Source organism: Nansenia antarctica, assembly GCF_963989245.1.
Source record: "Nansenia antarctica genome assembly, chromosome: 13".
In the NCBI taxonomy this organism is placed as follows: Eukaryota; Metazoa; Chordata; class Actinopteri; order Argentiniformes; family Microstomatidae; genus Nansenia; species Nansenia antarctica.
In genome coordinates, this window is record NC_137683.1 from 17,311,695 (window position 1) to 17,330,809 (window position 19,115).

General features: G+C 43.5%; 3 protein-coding genes and 1 long non-coding RNA gene across 4 annotated transcripts; 2 read left to right on the forward strand and 2 right to left on the reverse strand.

Moving 5' to 3' along the window:
* Positions 1-335: 335 nt before the first annotated feature.
* Positions 336-4,947, forward strand: slc35a3b (solute carrier family 35 member A3b; the record flags this gene model as incomplete). Its single annotated transcript, XM_080544025.1, has 7 exons — positions 336-630; positions 814-968; positions 2,708-2,830; positions 3,407-3,581; positions 3,721-3,839; positions 4,056-4,189; positions 4,854-4,947. The coding sequence occupies 7 exons, from the start codon at positions 336-338 to the stop codon at positions 4,945-4,947; spliced, it is 1,095 nt and encodes a 364-aa protein (XP_080400151.1).
* A 2,369-nt stretch (positions 4,948-7,316) lies between these two features.
* On the reverse strand, positions 7,317-11,874 carry fam78ba (family with sequence similarity 78 member Ba; the record flags this gene model as incomplete). The annotated part of the gene is made up of 3 exons (XM_080544324.1): positions 7,317-7,559; positions 10,861-11,140; positions 11,540-11,874. 3 exons carry the CDS (start codon positions 11,872-11,874, stop codon positions 7,317-7,319), a joined length of 858 nt encoding a protein of 285 aa, XP_080400450.1.
* Positions 8,892-9,721, reverse strand: LOC308169632. The gene is made up of 3 exons (XR_013937762.1): positions 9,576-9,721; positions 9,165-9,366; positions 8,892-8,999 (listed from the first exon to the last, which is right to left on the reverse strand). It is a non-coding gene; the product is annotated as an uncharacterized lncRNA (long non-coding RNA).
* A 1,719-nt stretch (positions 11,875-13,593) lies between the features above and the next one.
* cmpk (cytidylate kinase) lies at positions 13,594-18,042 on the forward strand. Its single transcript, XM_080544325.1, has 6 exons — positions 13,594-13,788; positions 14,485-14,631; positions 15,512-15,664; positions 15,986-16,062; positions 16,196-16,292; positions 17,108-18,042. Exons 1-6 carry the CDS (start codon positions 13,642-13,644, stop codon positions 17,147-17,149), a joined length of 663 nt encoding a protein of 220 aa, XP_080400451.1. The 5' UTR covers positions 13,594-13,641; the 3' UTR covers positions 17,150-18,042.
* The last annotated feature ends 1,073 nt before the right edge of the window (positions 18,043-19,115 follow it).

The following is a 19,115-nucleotide window of genomic DNA, read 5'->3' on the forward strand; positions in this document are numbered from 1 at the left end:
GCTGGTTAGCCTCTGAGTTTTGGCCGTGAGGCTCCGGAAGAGGCTTCGTCTTTAGGACGCCATCGGTTCAAACAGACTGTGGCTGGGGTGGCTGGGATCTTTGATGATCCTCCGGGCTCCGGGCTTGCTGACACACTGTTTACTGTATATATCCTGGATGGAGGTTATATATATCCTGGATCCTGGATGCTAACAGTGATGCACCCAGTCAGTATACTCTCGGTTGTGCCTCTGTAGAAGGGCCAGCAGGATCTTGGACTCCATGCCATGGTTGGATTCCTTTTTATAATTATAAAAATATATATATTTTTATATACTATAGCTGTATTTAAGAGATGTATTACGCCTTTTTGTCTCCACAGCCTGACCTGTCACACTCCTCCCTGCCGGTGTCATCCTGCGGCACTGCTGTCGTGGACATGTCGTCCTCCTCGCCGTCGCCGTCTGCGTTACGGCTGAAGTACATGTCCCTGGGGGTGCTGGTGCTGCAGACCACGTCTCTGGTGCTGACCATGCGCTACTCGCGCACGTTGCAGGGGGAGGGACCCCGCTACCTGGCCTCCTCTGCTGTGGTGTTGGCTGAGCTGATCAAGATCCTGGCCTGCTGTCTGCTGGTCTTCAACGACCAAAGTGAGTCTCGGTTTCACTTGTGAGATTGTATCTATCTTTGTGTCTTTTTATCATTTCTTGCTTCTCTCTCTCTCTCTCTCTCTCTCTCTCTCTGTGTCCATCTCTCAAGCATAGTGTTTCATTTCAGGGCTGTTTTCTTTCCACACTCTCTTTTTGTCTCTTGCTCTCTCTCACTGCCTTCAGACTTCAGTGTGCGGGCGTTCAATTCTGTGCTGAAGGAGGAAATCCTAAAGAAGCCCATGGAGACATTAAAGCTGGCTATTCCTTCAGGGATATACACACTCCAGAATAACCTTCTCTACGTTGCTTTGTCAAACCTGGACGCAGCCACCTACCAGGTGTGTGTGTGTGTGTGTGTGTGTGTGTATGTGTATGTGTATGTGTATGTGTATGTGTATGTGTATGTGTATGTGTATGTGTATGTGTATGTGTATGTGTATGTGTATGTGTGTGTGTGTGTGTGTATGTGTGTATGTGTGTATGTGTGTATGTGTGTATGTGTGTATGTGTGTATGTACGTGTACGTGTGTGTGTGTGTGTGTGTGTGTGTGTGTGTGTGTGTGTGTGCGTGTGTGTGTGTGTGTGTGTTGGCAGTGGCACCATGTGTGTTTTGTGCTTAGGGCTGGGTTAAAAAATAAATTCCCGATTCAAAATCGATCTTAATTTGAATGAGCGATTATCGACTCATAAACCCTGAGATCGATCTTTTATGCCTTTTCCTGCGTGCAGATTCAACCCGCAACGATATCTTGTGGCGGTAAATATAAAAAACATGACGACAGAACAGCAGGACAAAAGCAAAGCCATATGTAAGCTGTGCAAAGTGGAAAAGCGAAATACCACAAACCGCAAACAGTTGAGTGATAGTCAGATAAAATATGGTTTGACCCTAAAAAAAATCTCAATGGATTATTGTAGTATCAGGTGTACTTAATAACATATCAAAAGTCTACCAAAATCTGACCACAAGTAAGGTCTAATTTTCAAGATGGCCACCGCCAGTGCCTTAGACCATTACTCTTTCATTATTCATCCTAGACAAAAGTACTTTTGGTGCCTAACCCCATGTTTTGTGATCTAGGAATCCAGTTAGCATATATAAATTGTAGTGAAGTGATAACAAGTACAATTATATATTAAAGCTTATAAGCTTATGTATGTTAAAAGTGAAGAAAACTTTCCAATGTAATTGGACATTTCTCCCTTTTCCACGTGCCATAATGCATAATGGTGATTTCACTTATAATTCACATTCTGTTGAAGCTTTCAGGTGATTTCTTTTGCTACCAATAAGGAATAAATTCATTATTACTGTGTGGTACATAAAGGCTCAGTACCGCTAACCCCCAATTGGACCTAATACTACAAACAACAGTTGAGAAACCTTTTGTTCCAATTATTTTAGGGTAAGGTCTTTTTTTCATATATGCAGCCGCCTATGCGGTGAAACCCCAAACATGTACGCAAATGTGAAACATGACGTCGCAACTTGTAGATCAGCTCCTTTTCTTGCAGAAAAATCTTACCATCTCCAAAAAGTGAGAAAGCAGTCATGAAGAAGCAGTCATAAAGGGCTTTAGTTTCATGGACTTGACGGTTTACAATGTACAATGTACAATTTTTGTTCCCCAAAATCATCAGTGTTTTGCACATGCAAATAAGCTATTTGAGACAATCACACTACAGCAAATTGTATGTTTTCCTGAGGGATAGGTGATGTCTGTTTACAGGTACGCTATGTTTGTAGCCCCTTTATTTATACTGGCTGCAGTAAAGAAAGCACTTTTTTTTCATTTATGTTCCAATTACTGCTTTCGAGTCAATTATTAATGTAAACATTGATATATTTTAACAATGCAACATGTTAGAGGGTTCCTTGAACCATTTATAGCATTAGTTCTGAGGATTTCTTTCATGTTCAAGCAAAATTGGTATTGTAACTAAATAATCGAATCGATATCAAATCGCAAATCGAATCGAATCGGGACCTTGTGAATCGGAATCGAATCGTTTTGGGAAAACAGTGGCGATACCCAGCCCTAGTTGTGCTGCATCTCAATGGTGTCCTTTTCCTTAGGTGACATACCAGCTGAAGATCCTAACCACGGCTCTGTTCTCTGTGTCCATGCTGGGGAAGAAGCTGGGCGTGTACCAGTGGATCTCCCTGCTGGTACTCATGGCTGGCATCGCTCTCGTACAGGTGAACATACCAAATGAAGCCTTTCTGAAGCCTAGAATGTCAAAATACCAGTATGCAATCCTGGGTGTGTCACAGCTCTTTTGTGAACAATTACAGCACTGAGACACAATGTTTCATTGTTCATCTGTTCACTCTGGAGGAATGACCTGATCTAGTACTATTACTATTTAATGATGGACAGGAATCTTTCAGAGAGATTACTAATTAATTAATAATAGTAATCTCTTGATTGATATGTGTATGTTTCCACAGTGGCCTACAGAATCCCCAGATGTTGAATCCCCATTACCAAAGGTTCTTATTCACATGTTTGTTTGTTTTTTTGTTTTTTACTCTTTCTATACCTTTCCTATAAACACTTTTTTTTTTTACGTGTGGAGTGGGTTATGTAGATCAGTAAAAGAAAAATCCAATTCCTAAAGGCATTTTTCAATTTTAGGTTCCAAGTGAATGAAGAGTATGTCAAGTGATCAGTCCCAAGTGATGAGAGTATGTGAAAGTATGTGAACCCCTACAGAGTTTTCTCTGCACGGTACACTGTGGTCTGTATTGATTGACATGTGCATGTTTCCACAGTGGCCTACAGAGTCCCCAGTGGGGTCTGAGCAGAAGGCTCTCTCTGCAGGCTCCCAGCTGGTAGGTGTGATGGCTGTACTGGTCGCCTGCTTCTCAAGTGGTTTTGCTGGCGTCTACTTTGAGAAGATCCTCAAGGAAACCAAACAGAGTGTGTGGGTCCGCAACATCCAGCTAGGTCAGGACCAGGACAGTGTGTGTGTGTGTGTGTGTGTGTGTGTGTGTGTGTGTGTGTGTGAACATGTTTGCAGTACTAGAAGGTTTGCAATGGCCACTCTGACCCCTCTCTCTGTTTCTGTCTCTTTTCTTCTCTGCAGGTATGTTTGGCCTGATGTTTGGTCTAATAGGAGTATTTGTGTATGATGGGGAGAGGGTGAGAGAGTCTGGAATGTTCCAAGGATATAATGGTATCACCTGGACAGTTGTAGCCCTGCAGGTATATTACGACTTCTGGCTTTGTGTGCGTGCGTGCGTGTGTGTGTGTGTGTGTGTGTGTATATATATATATATATATATATATATATATATATATATATATATATATATATATATATATATATATATACTGTATATGAAATAGAGTGCAATGTGTTTTCATCTGTGGTTCCTGAGATCATGACTCTGTGTGTGATGTGTTTGGGTGTCCCCTCAGGCCCTGGGCGGGCTGGTCATAGCAGCCGTCATTAAGTATGCAGACAACATCCTGAAGGGCTTCGCTACGTCTCTGTCAATCATCCTGTCTACGCTCATATCCTACTTCTGGTTGCAAGATTTCGACCCTACAAGGTACAGACACACACACACACACACACACACACACACACACACACACACACACACACATACACACACACACACACACACACACACACACACACACACTTCCCCATTCAATTTGATTTTTTGTTTTTTACTGGTACTGTACACACACACACTTTTAAAGTATGACAGGTACAAAGCTCAGCTCCTTGGCTTGGAAAACAGAGAATTAGTTTAGGATAAACTGTATAACGTGACAAGGTGTCTTTCCAGGCTGTCTCTTAAAACTGTCTCAAGCCTCAAGGCACTTCCTGGTGAAGTAAACTAGATTTCTAAATAAGAAACTATACCAAGCTGAATGCAGTCGTGCTGCCTATAGCCTAGCTAACCTTATCCCGAAGCTATTGTGCACATAAGTCTGGACTAACAATGACTCACACCTGGCCTTTATGGGAGTGCATTTACTGAGTTAATTAGTCATTTAAACAAAGGCCAAGTTTGACGTGTTGGCCTACCAGACTTTCCGAGCATATTGGGTGGAAGTGTCTGGGGACATGATGAATAGCCTAGTTTACCAGACCCGTGTCAACGCAAACTCCAAGGACACACCTCAAATACTTTCAAGTAGCGTATTGGACACAGGTGTGTAGCTAGTGTAATCTCCTTTCTTCCCCCCCCCTCTCTCTCCCAGTGTGTTCTTCCTGGGTGCAGTGCTGGTCATCGCTGCCACCTTCCTCTACGGCTATGAGGGCAAGAAGACCGCCGCCAACCCCTGCAACGTATAGAGGGGTACCCTAAGATACCCTCTACAGCCCCAAAGAGACGGGATGGAGGACAGGGATGGCAAAATGGAGGGGGGTTCAGGACAGGAGTTCATGAAATGGAGGAAGTTGAAGCGACCAGGGACGTGGGGAGGAAGTAGAATGAATATTTCTTCCATTGTTACAAGCCTACAATAGGATGGAATCCCCCTGGAGATAGATGGACCATTACCTATTCACTACTCGAACAAACAGACACACACACACACACACACACACACACTTTGACATATCAACTTTAACCTCAAGGGTTTGGAGCTTCTTGGGGAAACTGGGACTTGCAGGGACCAGCAGGAATCAATCAATCCGGGAATTCACTGCCAATGTTTTCTTTTTAAATAGTTTTTTATATATTTAATCTGTATTTATGTATTTTGGGAGTAGGGGAAAGGGTTGTAGGGAAAGGGGGAAAGACTTCATAATTAATGTATTAAGTTAGGTTTATTGAGAGCATTCAAGACAAATTACATTTCCTCAACAGGAAAAAGCCTCTTGTTTATTTTATGGACCACTTCATCCAGTGAAGATATGGGGCATAGTTAATTTTCTGCAAGAGGAGAGACGTATTACAGTATGGCATGTAGAAGTGCCAAATGAGCTTTTATTGAAGATGCAAAAGGAAAGGGATGCTTTGACCTTACTGCCCATTGTCTGGGGCATTCCGATCAAATGCAGACATCCAGTTACTGTTGTCTTTATGGAACAAATTGCTTTTATACAAGATGAAATAAATAAATTCAAAGATTGTACGTTTGATATTATGTTGTGTGTTTATATTGAAGGATCCATCAGTGCTTGTACTTTTTCTTTTGTTTTATTCCAAAGCAGGATTAAGTGACGAATGTGAGAATTATTTAGACATGCCTATTTCGCGTGTTAAGTGTTTTTCTAAGCTCTGATGATGAACCAGCCTCAATAGCAATTGGACACTGAATATGATTGGTACCTCGTCAAAGGCACATACACTGTTTATGTATTGGTGGCTATAAGATGGAAGTCACTTGCATCTTACCTAGGACCCAATCAAAGCATCAAGTGAATCAATAAATGACATCCATTTTGGGGGAAATGTAAAGCCAGCTTTGTCAATACCTCCACCCTGTCTTCCGTAAACATTTCTCCTATGTCTCTTGCAGCGTCTTGTCTTTGCATAATCTTAGTCCAGAAAGATGAAGGGGGGCTGGGGTGGAGATGAGAGAGTGAAGAGGGAAACAAAAGGCCAGACAGATGGCAAGGAGAGGACTGACCCTGGGGAGTCATATTTGACATATGGGCACTGTCTGAATGAACCCATTGGCCCAGACCACTGCCATGATACAGTATGGTCTTATTCCCAAATCAACTCCTAGTCCCCCCCTGAGCACTGATCTATTAATGGAAAGATTATATTGGGTGAAATCCTAACTGGAGATCCGCGTACATAACTTAGGATTCAGCCCAGATGGCAGCAATTTCACCTTGCCCCTGATAGGCCACCAAGGACAGGGGGCTTGGGGTTGATATGGAATTGGATAGGCCTAATTGTGTGTGCAAAAACATTCTCAATTCTCAATTGTATACCCACTCCACACCTCATTGGACAAATTTCATTGGATTGTGAATTTCAGTCGGACGACAACCGCCACATTTTCTTTCAGAACTTTATGCCAAGTAAAGGTGCTCTTAAATCACTATACAATCTGACTGATGTGAGTTGATCTTAAACTAACAAAAGATTCATAATATATGATTTGTCTCTAAAAATGTCTTAATTATGTGTTTCTTACATGAGTTTTAAAGGCCATATGTCCAAAATTGGCACTGAGGAGGTTTTTCCAGCTTGCAGGATATCATGGCCAATGTATATTCCATTAAATGTCCTTATGTATCAACTTATATAAAATGCTACTCTTATTCCACTCAAAGACGGTTTTCTCTCTCATGCAATAAGATCTACAGCAGGATGCAGGAAGCATTTCTGTGTGCAGTCCACTGGATCACTGGATCTATGATCGCGCTGTCCCAGTCCAACGGCAGATAGAACTCTAGTGCAGCTCTGTGGCCGTCCAAAATAAGTCTTGCTTAATTAAAAACTCTAATCCAGTACTGCACCTGTCTTCAAAACAAGTCCAGCTCAATAGACATCTGACACGTGAAACTGTGCCATCTCCAATGCAGTACGGACAAAACACCTCAACTTTGATTCCTCATGAGTCATCCATTTAACCCTGAGGGCAGCCGCCATCTTGGTATGGGAAATCCTAATTTCCCTCTTTTGTGGCAGGCCATGCTGCCTCATTATTCCAAATGAATCACATCGTGTTCTCTCTGAAGGGGACAGTAGTATTTGGATCTTATTTGGGCGGTATCACCACTAGGGGCGCCCCTCTCCTAGGCCTCCACATCAGCACTTGGGCGTCGTTAGCGTTGGGCCTTCCCAGGGCATTGGGGGGAATGGGCTCCTGGTAGTTGAGGATGTGGGGCTGCTCCTGGTGTGGGCGGCCCACCAGCGAGGCCCGAGAGCCCAGGGGCATGTCAGGGTCCACTGCGATGTCCACCCGCATCCGCCACCGCACCGTCTGCAGCACGATGCGCTCCTTAGAAATAATGAAAGTATGTAATGAAAGTTTAAAAAAAACTCTATTCATATAGCATATTTCATGCAATACATTACACAGGGTATATACAGGAATCTTGAGGTTAATTTCAATACCTTTCTAAGACTTTTTAAAGACCTTGTCAATATTTTTCCAGACCTCACCGCCACTTCGAGCTGTAACCGTTTACATCAGTGACACCCAGTGGCGGACTGGCCACCGGGCAAGCCTGGCAAATGCCAGGAGGGCCGCGAGACTCTGGGCCGCTCAGAATGTATTATATTAAAAAATATATATATATATTTGTAATTTTGTCTCTGGTGATTTTCATTGAAAATAACTTATTTCAGCATACCGCGGCCCAAAACGTTTTATATCGGCCGGGCCATCCACGCAGTTCTGCGCGTATGCCCAGGGCCCTAAACCAATAGGAGCAGAGCTCCCCTATGGGGCGGAGCTCCACGATATAGAAGGATAGTTATGGAGATATACTCCAGTTCTATGAGTGGAGCGGAGCCCAATAGGGATGCTGGCCCACTTCGACTTGTTCAAACCCGGCTGTATTGTATGTTTGGGAGAATGAGGGAACGGAGGACGCCCGTTTTATAGCACCCCAGGGCGGGCGCGGACCTCGAACTGGAGTATATCTCCATAACTATCGTAGTCAGCTCTATATCGCCAGTGGACACGCACCTCATGTCATCATTCCGTTTATAACAGCAGTTAACGTTACACTGCTTTCATTTTCAGAATGGGGGAATTTGACGAGAGCGATGCAGTTAATGTGCAACAACTGGATGCAGGGAGCAAGTGTAGTTGGAAGTAGGAATGCACCGAAATTCGCATGTATTGGGCCGAAAATAGCACAAAAAAGTACATTCGGTGTGAAAAGGCTATTGAAAGAGATATTGACTGATGACTGCCTACTGATAATACATATAATTACAGCAAACATGTTGGTAGTTTGGCATCTGTCCTCTGACTTTTTATGTTAACAATCCGTGTTGCGTGTTGCGTTTGGAAATAGGGCTGTTGTGTCGCAAATGCCAGGGCTGTTTTTTTATTCCAGTCCGCCCCTGGTGACACCTTTAACTTAACAGTTTTAGTTTGCAATAGACTAGACCAGGGGTGGCCAACCAGTCGGAGACTAAGAGCCACAAAAAAATATTGGGGTACCACAAAGAGCCACATCATACATGCGGGCTCACAAAAGCACTCCCTCTTACTCACACACACACACACACACACACACACACACACACACACACACACACACACACACACACACACACACACACACACAATAATACATTTCCAATAGGCTACTTTGCAGACAGATTTATTTATTTTTCTTTCTCACACACACGACTGAATATGCATGAATGAAATGAAAGCAGGTGGGAAAGCTGCTAAATATCATCTCTTCTCTGCCTCGGAGATCTGAAACGAGAGAGAGGGAGGAAGCAGCTTCTGTTATTTCTTGCCAAGGTTAGCATGCACACACAGTCTTTCCCTCTCTCATACTCTCTCCACACACAGAAATATAACAATTTACAATAACCTACCTCACAATAACAGTGTATGTGACAAATATTTTTGTCTTACCTGTTGCTCCTTTGACTCAGTGGGACTTCTGGCAGTCCTTGCTTGCCACAATCCTCTTCAAATCTGGTTCGTATTCTGTTGTGGCCACTCGAAGCAGTTCCTTCACATGTGTGTCAATCAGAACAGAACTACTTTTTTCTTTTCTTTTTCCTAGCACCAGGGGAGCCCCCCCCCTCCCAAATTTCGTTGTTTGGTACCTGTACTATATCAATGACAATAAAGACCATTCATTCATTCATTCATTCATGATGCATTTCTTAATAAACTCTCCTTCATTGTATGGCTTTTTAGCACGTGCAATGTTCCAGGCCACTTGATAGGATGCAAGTGTCACTGTCTCTGATTGCTTAACAAATCTTTGGAACAACTTGGTCTGTGTTTGTGTCTGGCTTTTCAAGCTGTTTAATTTACCCTTGCGAAGTTCGGTGCCTTTTGGAAACTCCTGGTCAATGTTAGCATGCGTTGTGCTGAAATGGCGCTGGAGATTGGAAGCTTTGTAATGTGCCAACGATGTTTGGCATATCAGGCAGAATGGCTTTCCATTGCGCTCCACAAAGAAATATTCACTCTCCCACTCGGCTAAAAACTTCCTGTGCTCATCTCCATACTTGCGTTTAGCTGTACATTTCTTCCCTGACATTTTTATTTTGTTGTTGTTATCCGTAATTTGTCAATAAATGAACTGTCAAAAAGCCGTGTTACGTGACAGCTTCTCCTCAGAACGGACAATTAGGGAACAGTGTTGCCATGATATGGCCGATTCCAGCCCAATCGGGCTACTTATGATCACTCTGGGTGGGTTTTTAGACTCTGGTTGGGCTGAAAAATCAATCCAATCTGGCAACATTGTTAGTGACTCGAGATGATCCTTGAAAAAAAAGTATCGGGTTACAGCAGCGTGCAGCGAGACAGAGGCCGCGTTCGTAAATTCGCTCTGAGAACGTTGGTGCCTCCACGTCTCTTGTCCAATCAAATTACTTGGTTCCATTATGACGTTAAACCCAGTGTGCGCTCCGGCGAATTTACGAACGCGGCCTGTCAGAGAGCGCTACACCAACACTTTTAATGAATGGATTGAAGAGCCGCACACAGACAGCCAAAGAGCCGCATGCGGCTCGCGAGCCGCGGGTTGGCCACCCCTGGACTAGACCACTATCATACAACAGAATTTCCGGTTCATCCTTGTTTTTTAATAAAACGAATAAATTCACTAACTTTTACTAAAAGTTTTTAGGACTCAAACTCTTTGGACAGAGTCTAATTCATAAAAATACCTACAAAATTCAAGACCTCATAACATCGTGATAAGACTTTTTAATACTTGGGTCTTGATTTTCCCAAAATGTATTTATCAATTTTTAATACTTTTCAAGACACCGCGGATACCCTGAAATAAAACTCTATTCATATAGCATATTTCATGCAATATATTACAGCACATGTAGAGCATTCACAGTTAGGTGCAATCTGAAGTTCCGATTATGGAAAAAAGTATTGAGTGTGGGAGCAATTTCGGGTGTACTGAGCACTGAATACTGTGTACTGTGGCTTGAATTTGCTTTTGTGGTGGTGTGTATATTTCGGTTTGAGTGAACCTCAATGGTTTGTCCCGCGGCTACTGGGGACAAAAACTAAAACTTAAGCCTACATAAGACAACAATAAATAGACCAAAACAGAAGTAGAATGGCTCTATACCTTGGTGACAGAGTTCATAGCCACCAGCCAGGTGATAAAGCTCTGGTCGCGGACGATGTGGGACAGCATGGGTGTGTTGCTGTTGCTGATGGGCACGGCCCAGGTAACGCTGGGGTAGAAGTTGTCATTCATGCTGACCGTCAACCGCGATGGCTTGGAGGTGGGGCCCGTCAGAGTGACTGTCTCGGTGGTGTTTCCGTACCAGGGGTAGCTGACCCCGTCCGAATCGCTGATGGCCTTGACCCGGCCTTCACGGAGCTCCGGTAACTCCCAGCTGGACCTGGGGCAGTGGGCAGAATTGGTAGGGAGCATCTCTTAATACAAAATAAGACATCAAAACACAAGTCACTAGATGGGAGAGAGAGAGAGAGAGAGAGAGAGAGAGAGAGAGAGAGAGAGAGAGAGAGCGAGAGAGAGCGAGAGAGAGAGAGAGAGAGAGAGAGAGAGAGAGAGAGAGAGAGAGAGAGTGGGGGGGGGGGGGGGACAGGGTTAAACCAAGCTGTCCTGGTTACTCTACATTTACCAGTGTTGTCATAGTGATGGAAAGGACTATTGAAAGGAAAATATAAGACCCAGATCCTACGGTTCTGGTCAGCCCTGTAGGGTGTAAAAAAACCTGTAGTGTGGCACTGAAATAACTGATAGGGGGCAAACACTGACAACAACTCCTAGAACTTACATGCCAATGTCACCATAAGTATTGTAGAACTCCATTTGTGTGCAAGCTTGGATCCAGCCCACCACCCATGTCTCATTGCGGGGCACCGGAGGCATCACGATCCCAGCGGAGGCCCTGAAGTACGGTGTCTTATAGCGCAACACAATGGGCGAGTTCTCCTCTATCACCGTTGGACACTGGTCAATGGAGGCTGACACCTCGTACACCACAATGTTCTCCCGCCTGATGCGCGGCTTGCAAGCGATGCTCTGGATGCAGCCCATGGTGCTGGCAAGTAGCAGAGTAAGCAGAACCAGAGACGGGCGGACCAGATGACACCTGACCAGTATGCACATCAGTCCCCCTCGGATTCCACCCACTTTGAAAAGCAGATCAATCTTTTTAAATGCCCATCGGTGCTGTTAACTGCTATAGAGACCAAAAAGAGAGCCAGCATTTCTTTTTTTTTCTTTTTTACAATATTCAATACAATATTCGATCAGATAAAAAAAAAATCACCCACAGCAAGCTGTTATGTTTTCAATAATGTGTCATGGAATGGAGTGGGGGGAAGGTACACAGTGAACATCCCGTGATCCACACATCAGCCTTCCCCCGATGTGTCTGTTCAGTGCCGCACTGCCCTTGGTGCTTGTCCCCAGAAACTGCGATCGGGCCTCTCCCGGGCCGCTGTCCCGCCGTGTGTCCGTCTCCCCCCTTCCTCTTCGAGTCCACGCGTCCGGCGGCAGGTCGGTGGCCCTGGATCCTGAGTCTGACCCTCCGACTCTGCGTGGTCATGTCCGTGGGGGGCGACGCCGGGGGCAGCAGCAGGTGCGTTCAGCGGGGATGTTCGGGTGCCTTTGTTCGGACGGCTTGCATAGATAGTCCCTATAGGAGAGTATTTGGTCACAATGGTAAGACGTTGTTACAGGCCTATATATACCCTATATTGGCTAGCCTACTGAACCCTGATCGCATGCACAATAATGCACTGGTGGTGCATGGCAGATTAGTCCCGTATACGAGCCCAAACTAGAGTAAACATGAAATGCTTTTTTTCCTCCGTGTGATGCCATTCTCGAAATCGACGAGGGATGCTTTCAGTTTCATCATGAATGGTGCATCATCGTGCATGATGAGAAGAAGAAGAAGCGGCGAGACGCATAAACGTGAACATGAGGTGTGATGATACCCATCCGCTTATTAGTCATCCCTAAAACGTCTCGGTGACACGAACCATCCATCATTTATCCATTCATCCGATTGAACGTGATCGCTTCAATTCCCTTGGCATGTGGTAGTGTAGTAAGGGCATCATTTCCTCGAGGACGGTCGCTGTCCAGTTCGGCTGGGTGCTGAAGATGTGAGGATGGAACAGAGGAGAGAGGAGGGAGAGGCGTCACCCGAACCCCCTGCATTGAAAAAACAAGACATGGGACGTGGGCGTGGTTTCTATTCCGACACGCCCCCATATTTGCATACAGATCTGATAATCGGGGAAAGAATGAAAGAATGAATGTGGAAAAGAATGTGGAAAAGAAAGAATGAATGTGGAAAACAATGTGGAAAAGAAAGAATGAATGTGGAAAAAACAATGTGGAAAACAATGTGGAAAAGAAAGAATGCATGTGGAAGACAATGTGGAAAAGAAATAATTAATGTGGAAAAGAAAGAATGAATTTGGAAAAGAATAAATAAATATAGAAATGTATTTCGTTATATACTGTGTGTATTCATTCATTTATTTGTTCATACATTCATTTATGTGTCTATATATTTATTGTTAATTTTGACAGACTTGGTCCTCCATAAGAGAGGAGGGAGAGGCGTCACCCGACCCCCCTGCATTGAAAAAAACAAGACACGGGACGTGGGCGTGGTTTCTACTCCGACACTCCCCCGCTGTACAGTGATTGGTTGTTTCTATTCCAACACTCCCCCCGCTGTACGGTGATTGGTTGGTTTCTACTCCAACTCCTCCCCCGCTGTACAGTGATTGGTCGGTGTCCACCACGGATGTGGTCGTGTTTCTCCGGTGGACTTCACCCACACTTGACACGCATCGACTCCACGTAGAGCCGGTTCGCGTTTATAGTTTTGTGTTTTTGTGCTTTTTTTGGTTTATGATTTTCCGTTTATTCCGTACGTTCTCTGAGAAGGTGCCTAGCGTAGTTTGGGAGCGGGTCGCCTCGATGATGAAGCCGAAGGTTGTGTTCGTGTTGGGCGGGCCTGGCGCCGGCAAAGGGACTCAGTGCGCCAGGATCGTAGAGGTAAGGAGGAGAGAGGGGAAAAGGAACAAGTATTGAAGTGATCTGTGAGAATGTGTACAAGGTATTGACATGTGTTATGAGATGAGAATGAGAATTGGCTGGTTTGTGCTTTGAGCTTTGCCTTGGCGTCTACCGACAGGAGATAAGCTGAATCTAACCATTTCCGGTTGTCCTCTAACATTGTAGCTAGCGCTTTAGCCGTAGCAGCCAAAGGGTGCGTTCGTAAAGACAGTCTGAGAAATCTGAGCGCTGTGGTTTCAACTGGAAATCAGTTAGGTCAGAGAGAACCTCAGTGCGCTCCGGCGCTCTCAGAGCGTGTTTATGAACGCACCCAAAAATGTGGGTGAGGGTGGACGGTGAGTGATGACATTATTTCTACTTGCTATAATAAGGTAACAAAAGAGGAGGGTAGGATTTGATGAACATCAGGATGCTTGCTAGCTGTGTTAGTGCTTGGCTGGGTCTTATTGGTAGATGTTGTGCTTATAAGATTTTACTTTACCAGCTATATAAAGAACAGCAGTGACTTTACTGATGATCATTATTAGCTACTGTTTTATGACATTTCAGAAATGTCCCTTTGTGTGAGTGCAGCAGACCAGTTCTCATTCAATCCATCATGGTGGTGGTCACTTCAAGTTTGGCCTATGCACTGGACCAGTGTTAGCGTTAACCCTCTGTATTCCTCCTTCCTAGAACTACAGCTACACTCACTTGTCGGCCGGGGACCTGCTAAGAGCCGAACGGGGCCGAGAGGGGTCAGAGTTCGGCCAGCTCATTGAGAACTTCATCAAGGACGGCAAGATCGTCCCTGTCGAGATCACGATTAACTTACTTAGGAAGGTATGCTACTCCAGTTACTACCTGCTACAGAGCTTGTGTAAGCCTGAATGAGGTGTGGCAGCGTAACTGTTATGTTGGGTATAGTGAAGTAGAGCAGTAGAGTAGTGATGGATTCATGACAGTTCTAAGACACACCTATCATTCTTCTTTTCATAAGGATGACGAGGTGATAATGAGGATTGGTGGAATGAGTCAATGTTTTTTTCCACCCTTAAAGGGACAGTTCACCCCTATCTCAGCTGTATACTCATACAGTGCCTATAGAAAGTCATCATACCCTGTGAAAATCTTTGCCTTTTGTCACATCACACGCTGTAGTTTAAAATGAATCAAATCTAACGTTTTTGACCTGTATGTATGTACACATTATAACCCTCATCATCAAAGTAAAACAAATTATGGTTTGGTTAAGTCATCAGCCCCTTAGTGATCAGCCCCTGAGAGTATACCAGTATAAACTTGCTCAGTGCAACCAATCAACTTCCAGATCAAACACCAGGCTTACATGAAGCTGGATCTTTTGTTTTGTTTAATGGGTTTTGATTTCAGGCTGCACAACAGCCTTTATAAAGACACCGTATGTGACACCAGCTGGTTAAAGCGGGAACAAGTCGGCAACCAGTCAAAATGTTCTCACTATATTTTGGCTTAACTAGCGAGTGTGTCATTGATTTTCGACAACTTTGAAATGTATTAAAATTTTTCTGAATAAAAGTCAGAACATTTGGTCGGTTGCTGACTTCCCACTTTCACCAGCTGCTGCTGTCACATATAGCTGGATCTACACAAGTGGTTTGCGTTCTATGGACTCAACCTGGCAGAGCATTTTAGTTAGAAAATATCTGACACACACTTTTGATTTGGGATCCTTCTTCATCAGGCCATGGAGGAGACCATGCAGGGCGACGAGAAGAAGTTCCGCTTCCTCATCGACGGCTTCCCCCGCAACGAGGACAACCTCCAGGGATGGGTCACCGTTATGGAGGGAAAGGCGGACGTTAAGTTTGTGCTGTTCTTCGACTGTAGCAATGAGGTATGAGGACATGAGGAGGGGGGCGAGTCTAAGAGGAAGGGGGTGGGGGGGGTTTAGAGGGAGCTTAGGGAAGGGGTCAGAATCTCCACAGGGGGGTTATTTGATTTTCATGTTTAGAAAAGAAAAACACGAAAGAAAGAGTCATCTGTGATATTTGTGTATACTTTGTGTATATGTACTCTTTGAATAAAAACTTTGTTTAAAAAAAAAAGAATCTCCACAGGGGGACAGTAAATGTCTGACAATTTAAATGTTTTAGATCATTGTCCTCCTCGGCTTGTCCTCTCATCCTAAGAGCCCTTGCCTTTCTGTCACCTCCAGGTTTGCATCGACAGATGTCTAGAAAGGGGGAAGAGCAGCGGGCGATCTGACGACAACAGAGAGAGTCTGGAGAAAAGGTAACGTCACACCCCTGCTGCATCCGCTACTACACTGCTCTGGAAAACATTGATTTGAAAGTAGAGTGTCAGTAGCTTTACTTGTGTATTAAAGCTTTGTGTTTAAAGAGTCTCTCCTCTCCCCCCGCTGCAGGCTCCAGACCTACCTCCAGTCTTCACGGCCTATCATTGAGCAGTATGAGAAACAGGGCAAGGTGCATAGGGTGGATGCCTCGCGCGATGTGGACGAGGTAAGCCAAAGGAGCATTGGCGATAAACTGCACTATTGCGGTCACTCCTGTTAAAAAAACAAAAAAAACATATTATTTCTCATCTGACCGTTCCTTACACTCTTCAGTGTTTTTTCTTTCCCTTTCTGTCGTTACTCTCTGTTGCTGATCGTTCTTCTGCAAAGGAATGCTATCACACACTGACACCTAGGGATATGCATAACTCAGTTTTAATTAATCAGTGGGCGCTATGAACGATTAATAGATGTTTCAATGTGTGCTGACATTTACAAAAACAGCCATGGATCATCGGCAACTTCATATCTTAAACGCAAAAAAACAACCTTTAGCCCCCACGTTGGCAATTAGGACAGTCGTTTTTTCCGCTGCGGGTTCTCTCACGCTTGCTTGCCATGTTTGATCGTTTACGATAGTATTGTTGACGTGGAGTCATGGTAAGATAATTCTGTTGACACATAGCCAACACTGCGTACGATTGTCTTCCATTTTCTTGAAGTGTGCCCAGGCAGAGCTTTTGCTGGACTTGAAACTAACTTACTAAATAGCCTAATTACTGACCTATATTAATATTATGCTTGTGTGTTGTGTATAGTGAAGTCTGTACATGATTAATACAAAAACAACAACTAATAGTGCTACAGAACTGACATTAGTTCTGTTCGTTAATTTGCGTTCATTTGAATGGGTAAATGTTAACGGTCCAAATGTTAAAATCGACTTTGAGCCTGAGGAACGATTAATCAATTATTCTGTCCCATCCCTACTGACACCTTTAACAGACACAAACTAAGACATTTGACTTTTCTCTCTCTCAGGTGTTTGCCGATGTGAAGGCCATACTGGACAAAGAAGGTTGATCTCTGACCACCGCCAACAGTTCTGCCATTCACAGTTAACTACTAGCTTAGTTCTTTTTATCAACTGCAGCAACACTATACTCAGTTTATATGTCCAGTCATATGACTTTTTACAATTATTGTTTATTTTTGTTTTCCTATTTGTTCGTGCAGAGTTGCCCATCCAAGAGGCAGCGGGTTGAGTTAGTAAGATGCTCAGCTGACAAACCTCTTATGTGATCGACTGTTACATACAAAAGTGGCTCACTGATAGTATAGTATGGACTGCCATCTCTCTTGGTACTACGGGGGCTTTGCATAGTTACAAGTAGTATTGCTCTTAGCTTGGCGCGGCACTTATTTGTGTTGTCAAGCAGAGGCATGTGACATACTGTATGTTAACAAAAGGCGTTTCTTTTGTAAGAATGTTTCCATGTCATTGTTTGATGTATCTCCAGTGTCATAAACCAATAGGTTGTCTGTTGTCTGTACTAGGAAGATGGAAATGAAGGACAGGGGTGAGTGGTGAATCCATCACTTTACACTGACATGCTGTAAACAATGGCTCCCCCTATGTACAAATAAAACTTGTAAAACACCTGTCTCATGTTGCATGAAATGAGAAGAGCTAGCGTATGGGTTTTGATTATCTACTATTTTGCATTATAGTGAGGATGTGGTGTTCTTCAGACTTAATCATGTACTTCTTTCTTGTCGGGAGTTGGATACTTGAAATGTTGATACGTGCCATATGTCTGTGCCATAAGGTTATTGAATATCACATATAATGGATACTACTACATCCTTCTGATCACTTGGTTCATGACTTGTTTTTTTTTGTCTTCTGTTACATTTTATGTTTACATGTTAAATCATTTATGACAACAAAGGAAAAGGGACCAGTTGTGTCCTTTGGGAGAAAGAGTAAAACTCTTAACAAATCAATTACACCCCCTTCTTGTGTCTTTGTGTTTTCTTTGCCAGGTGAACCCACATGAACCCATACAAAAATGTCACAATATGTTTGGGGTAGTAGGCCTACTGCACATGGTCTTCGTTCACTAGTCTTGCATAGCCATAACCATACCTCCAAATCATGATATGCTCCTTCGGAGGTCTGGGTCGGTATTCCATGAATGCTGATAAAGGAAAAACCAGGCTTGTAATTCCAGAGGCCACTTACAATGCTAGAAGAACATCATTTACTAGTCAGAAAGGCTTCAAACGCCATTGTAGTTATGACAGTTCTTCAAATTAGCCTACACCATCATTTTAAACATACATTTTTACATTGGGTTCAACTTTATTGTTATTGCAGAGAACAAGCATCAGACAAAAAAATGCAGAAGTGGGATTCGAACCACTGTCTTAAAATAATTGAGTGTGTAGTTGGTTGGACAAAAATCTGGTCATATGAATGATGTGTGTGCCATTTGGTGCAAAAGTTAGATTTTTTCTATTGTAGTTTTGTCTATTGTATTGTATATGTAGTTAGTGTGTGTGGTTTTATGAATTGTGTTAAGTGTTTTGAGAAAATGAACCCTGTTTTAAAAAACGTTGTTAGCAATTGAAAAAAACGTAACTAACATTGGAGCAAATCCCCCATTGATATCGATGCATGATCTACCCATAGTCGAGAGTTTTCACCACCTGCTTTTCATTGCAGAGACACCTGTGAACCAGCAGAGGGCAGACTGGGACCACTTTTTGTTCAGAAGGCTGATTGGCACTCCCTATTCCACTTGCTATATTGTGAGTGACACAGTTGATACACTAAATGGACTTTAATGTTTAGATTTTCTGGATTGTTTGAGTTAATACCAAAGTCTTTTTACCGGCCAAAATGTTGATGTGTTCAGTACTTATTTCCCCCACTGTATATTCTAGATTAATTACACATGAAGTGAAATATTTCAAGCCTTTTTTGTTTTAATGTTAATGATCACAGGTTACAGCTCTTGAAAATAAAAAATCCAGTATCTCAAAA

What these genes read in the sequence shown, in the direction of transcription:
- cmpk (XM_080544325.1), top strand. Translation starts at nt 13,642, where the DNA reads ATGATTTTCCGTTTATTCCGTACGTTCTCTGAGAAGGTGCCTAGCGTA. An exon ending in AGTGCGCCAGGATCGTAGAG is followed by an intron (nt 13,789 to 14,484) that starts GTAAGGAGGAGA and finishes CCTCCTTCCTAG; the next exon opens with AACTACAGCTACACTCACTT. An exon ending in CCTCGCGCGATGTGGACGAG is followed by an intron (nt 16,293 to 17,107) that starts GTAAGCCAAAGG and finishes TCTCTCTCTCAG; the next exon opens with GTGTTTGCCGATGTGAAGGC.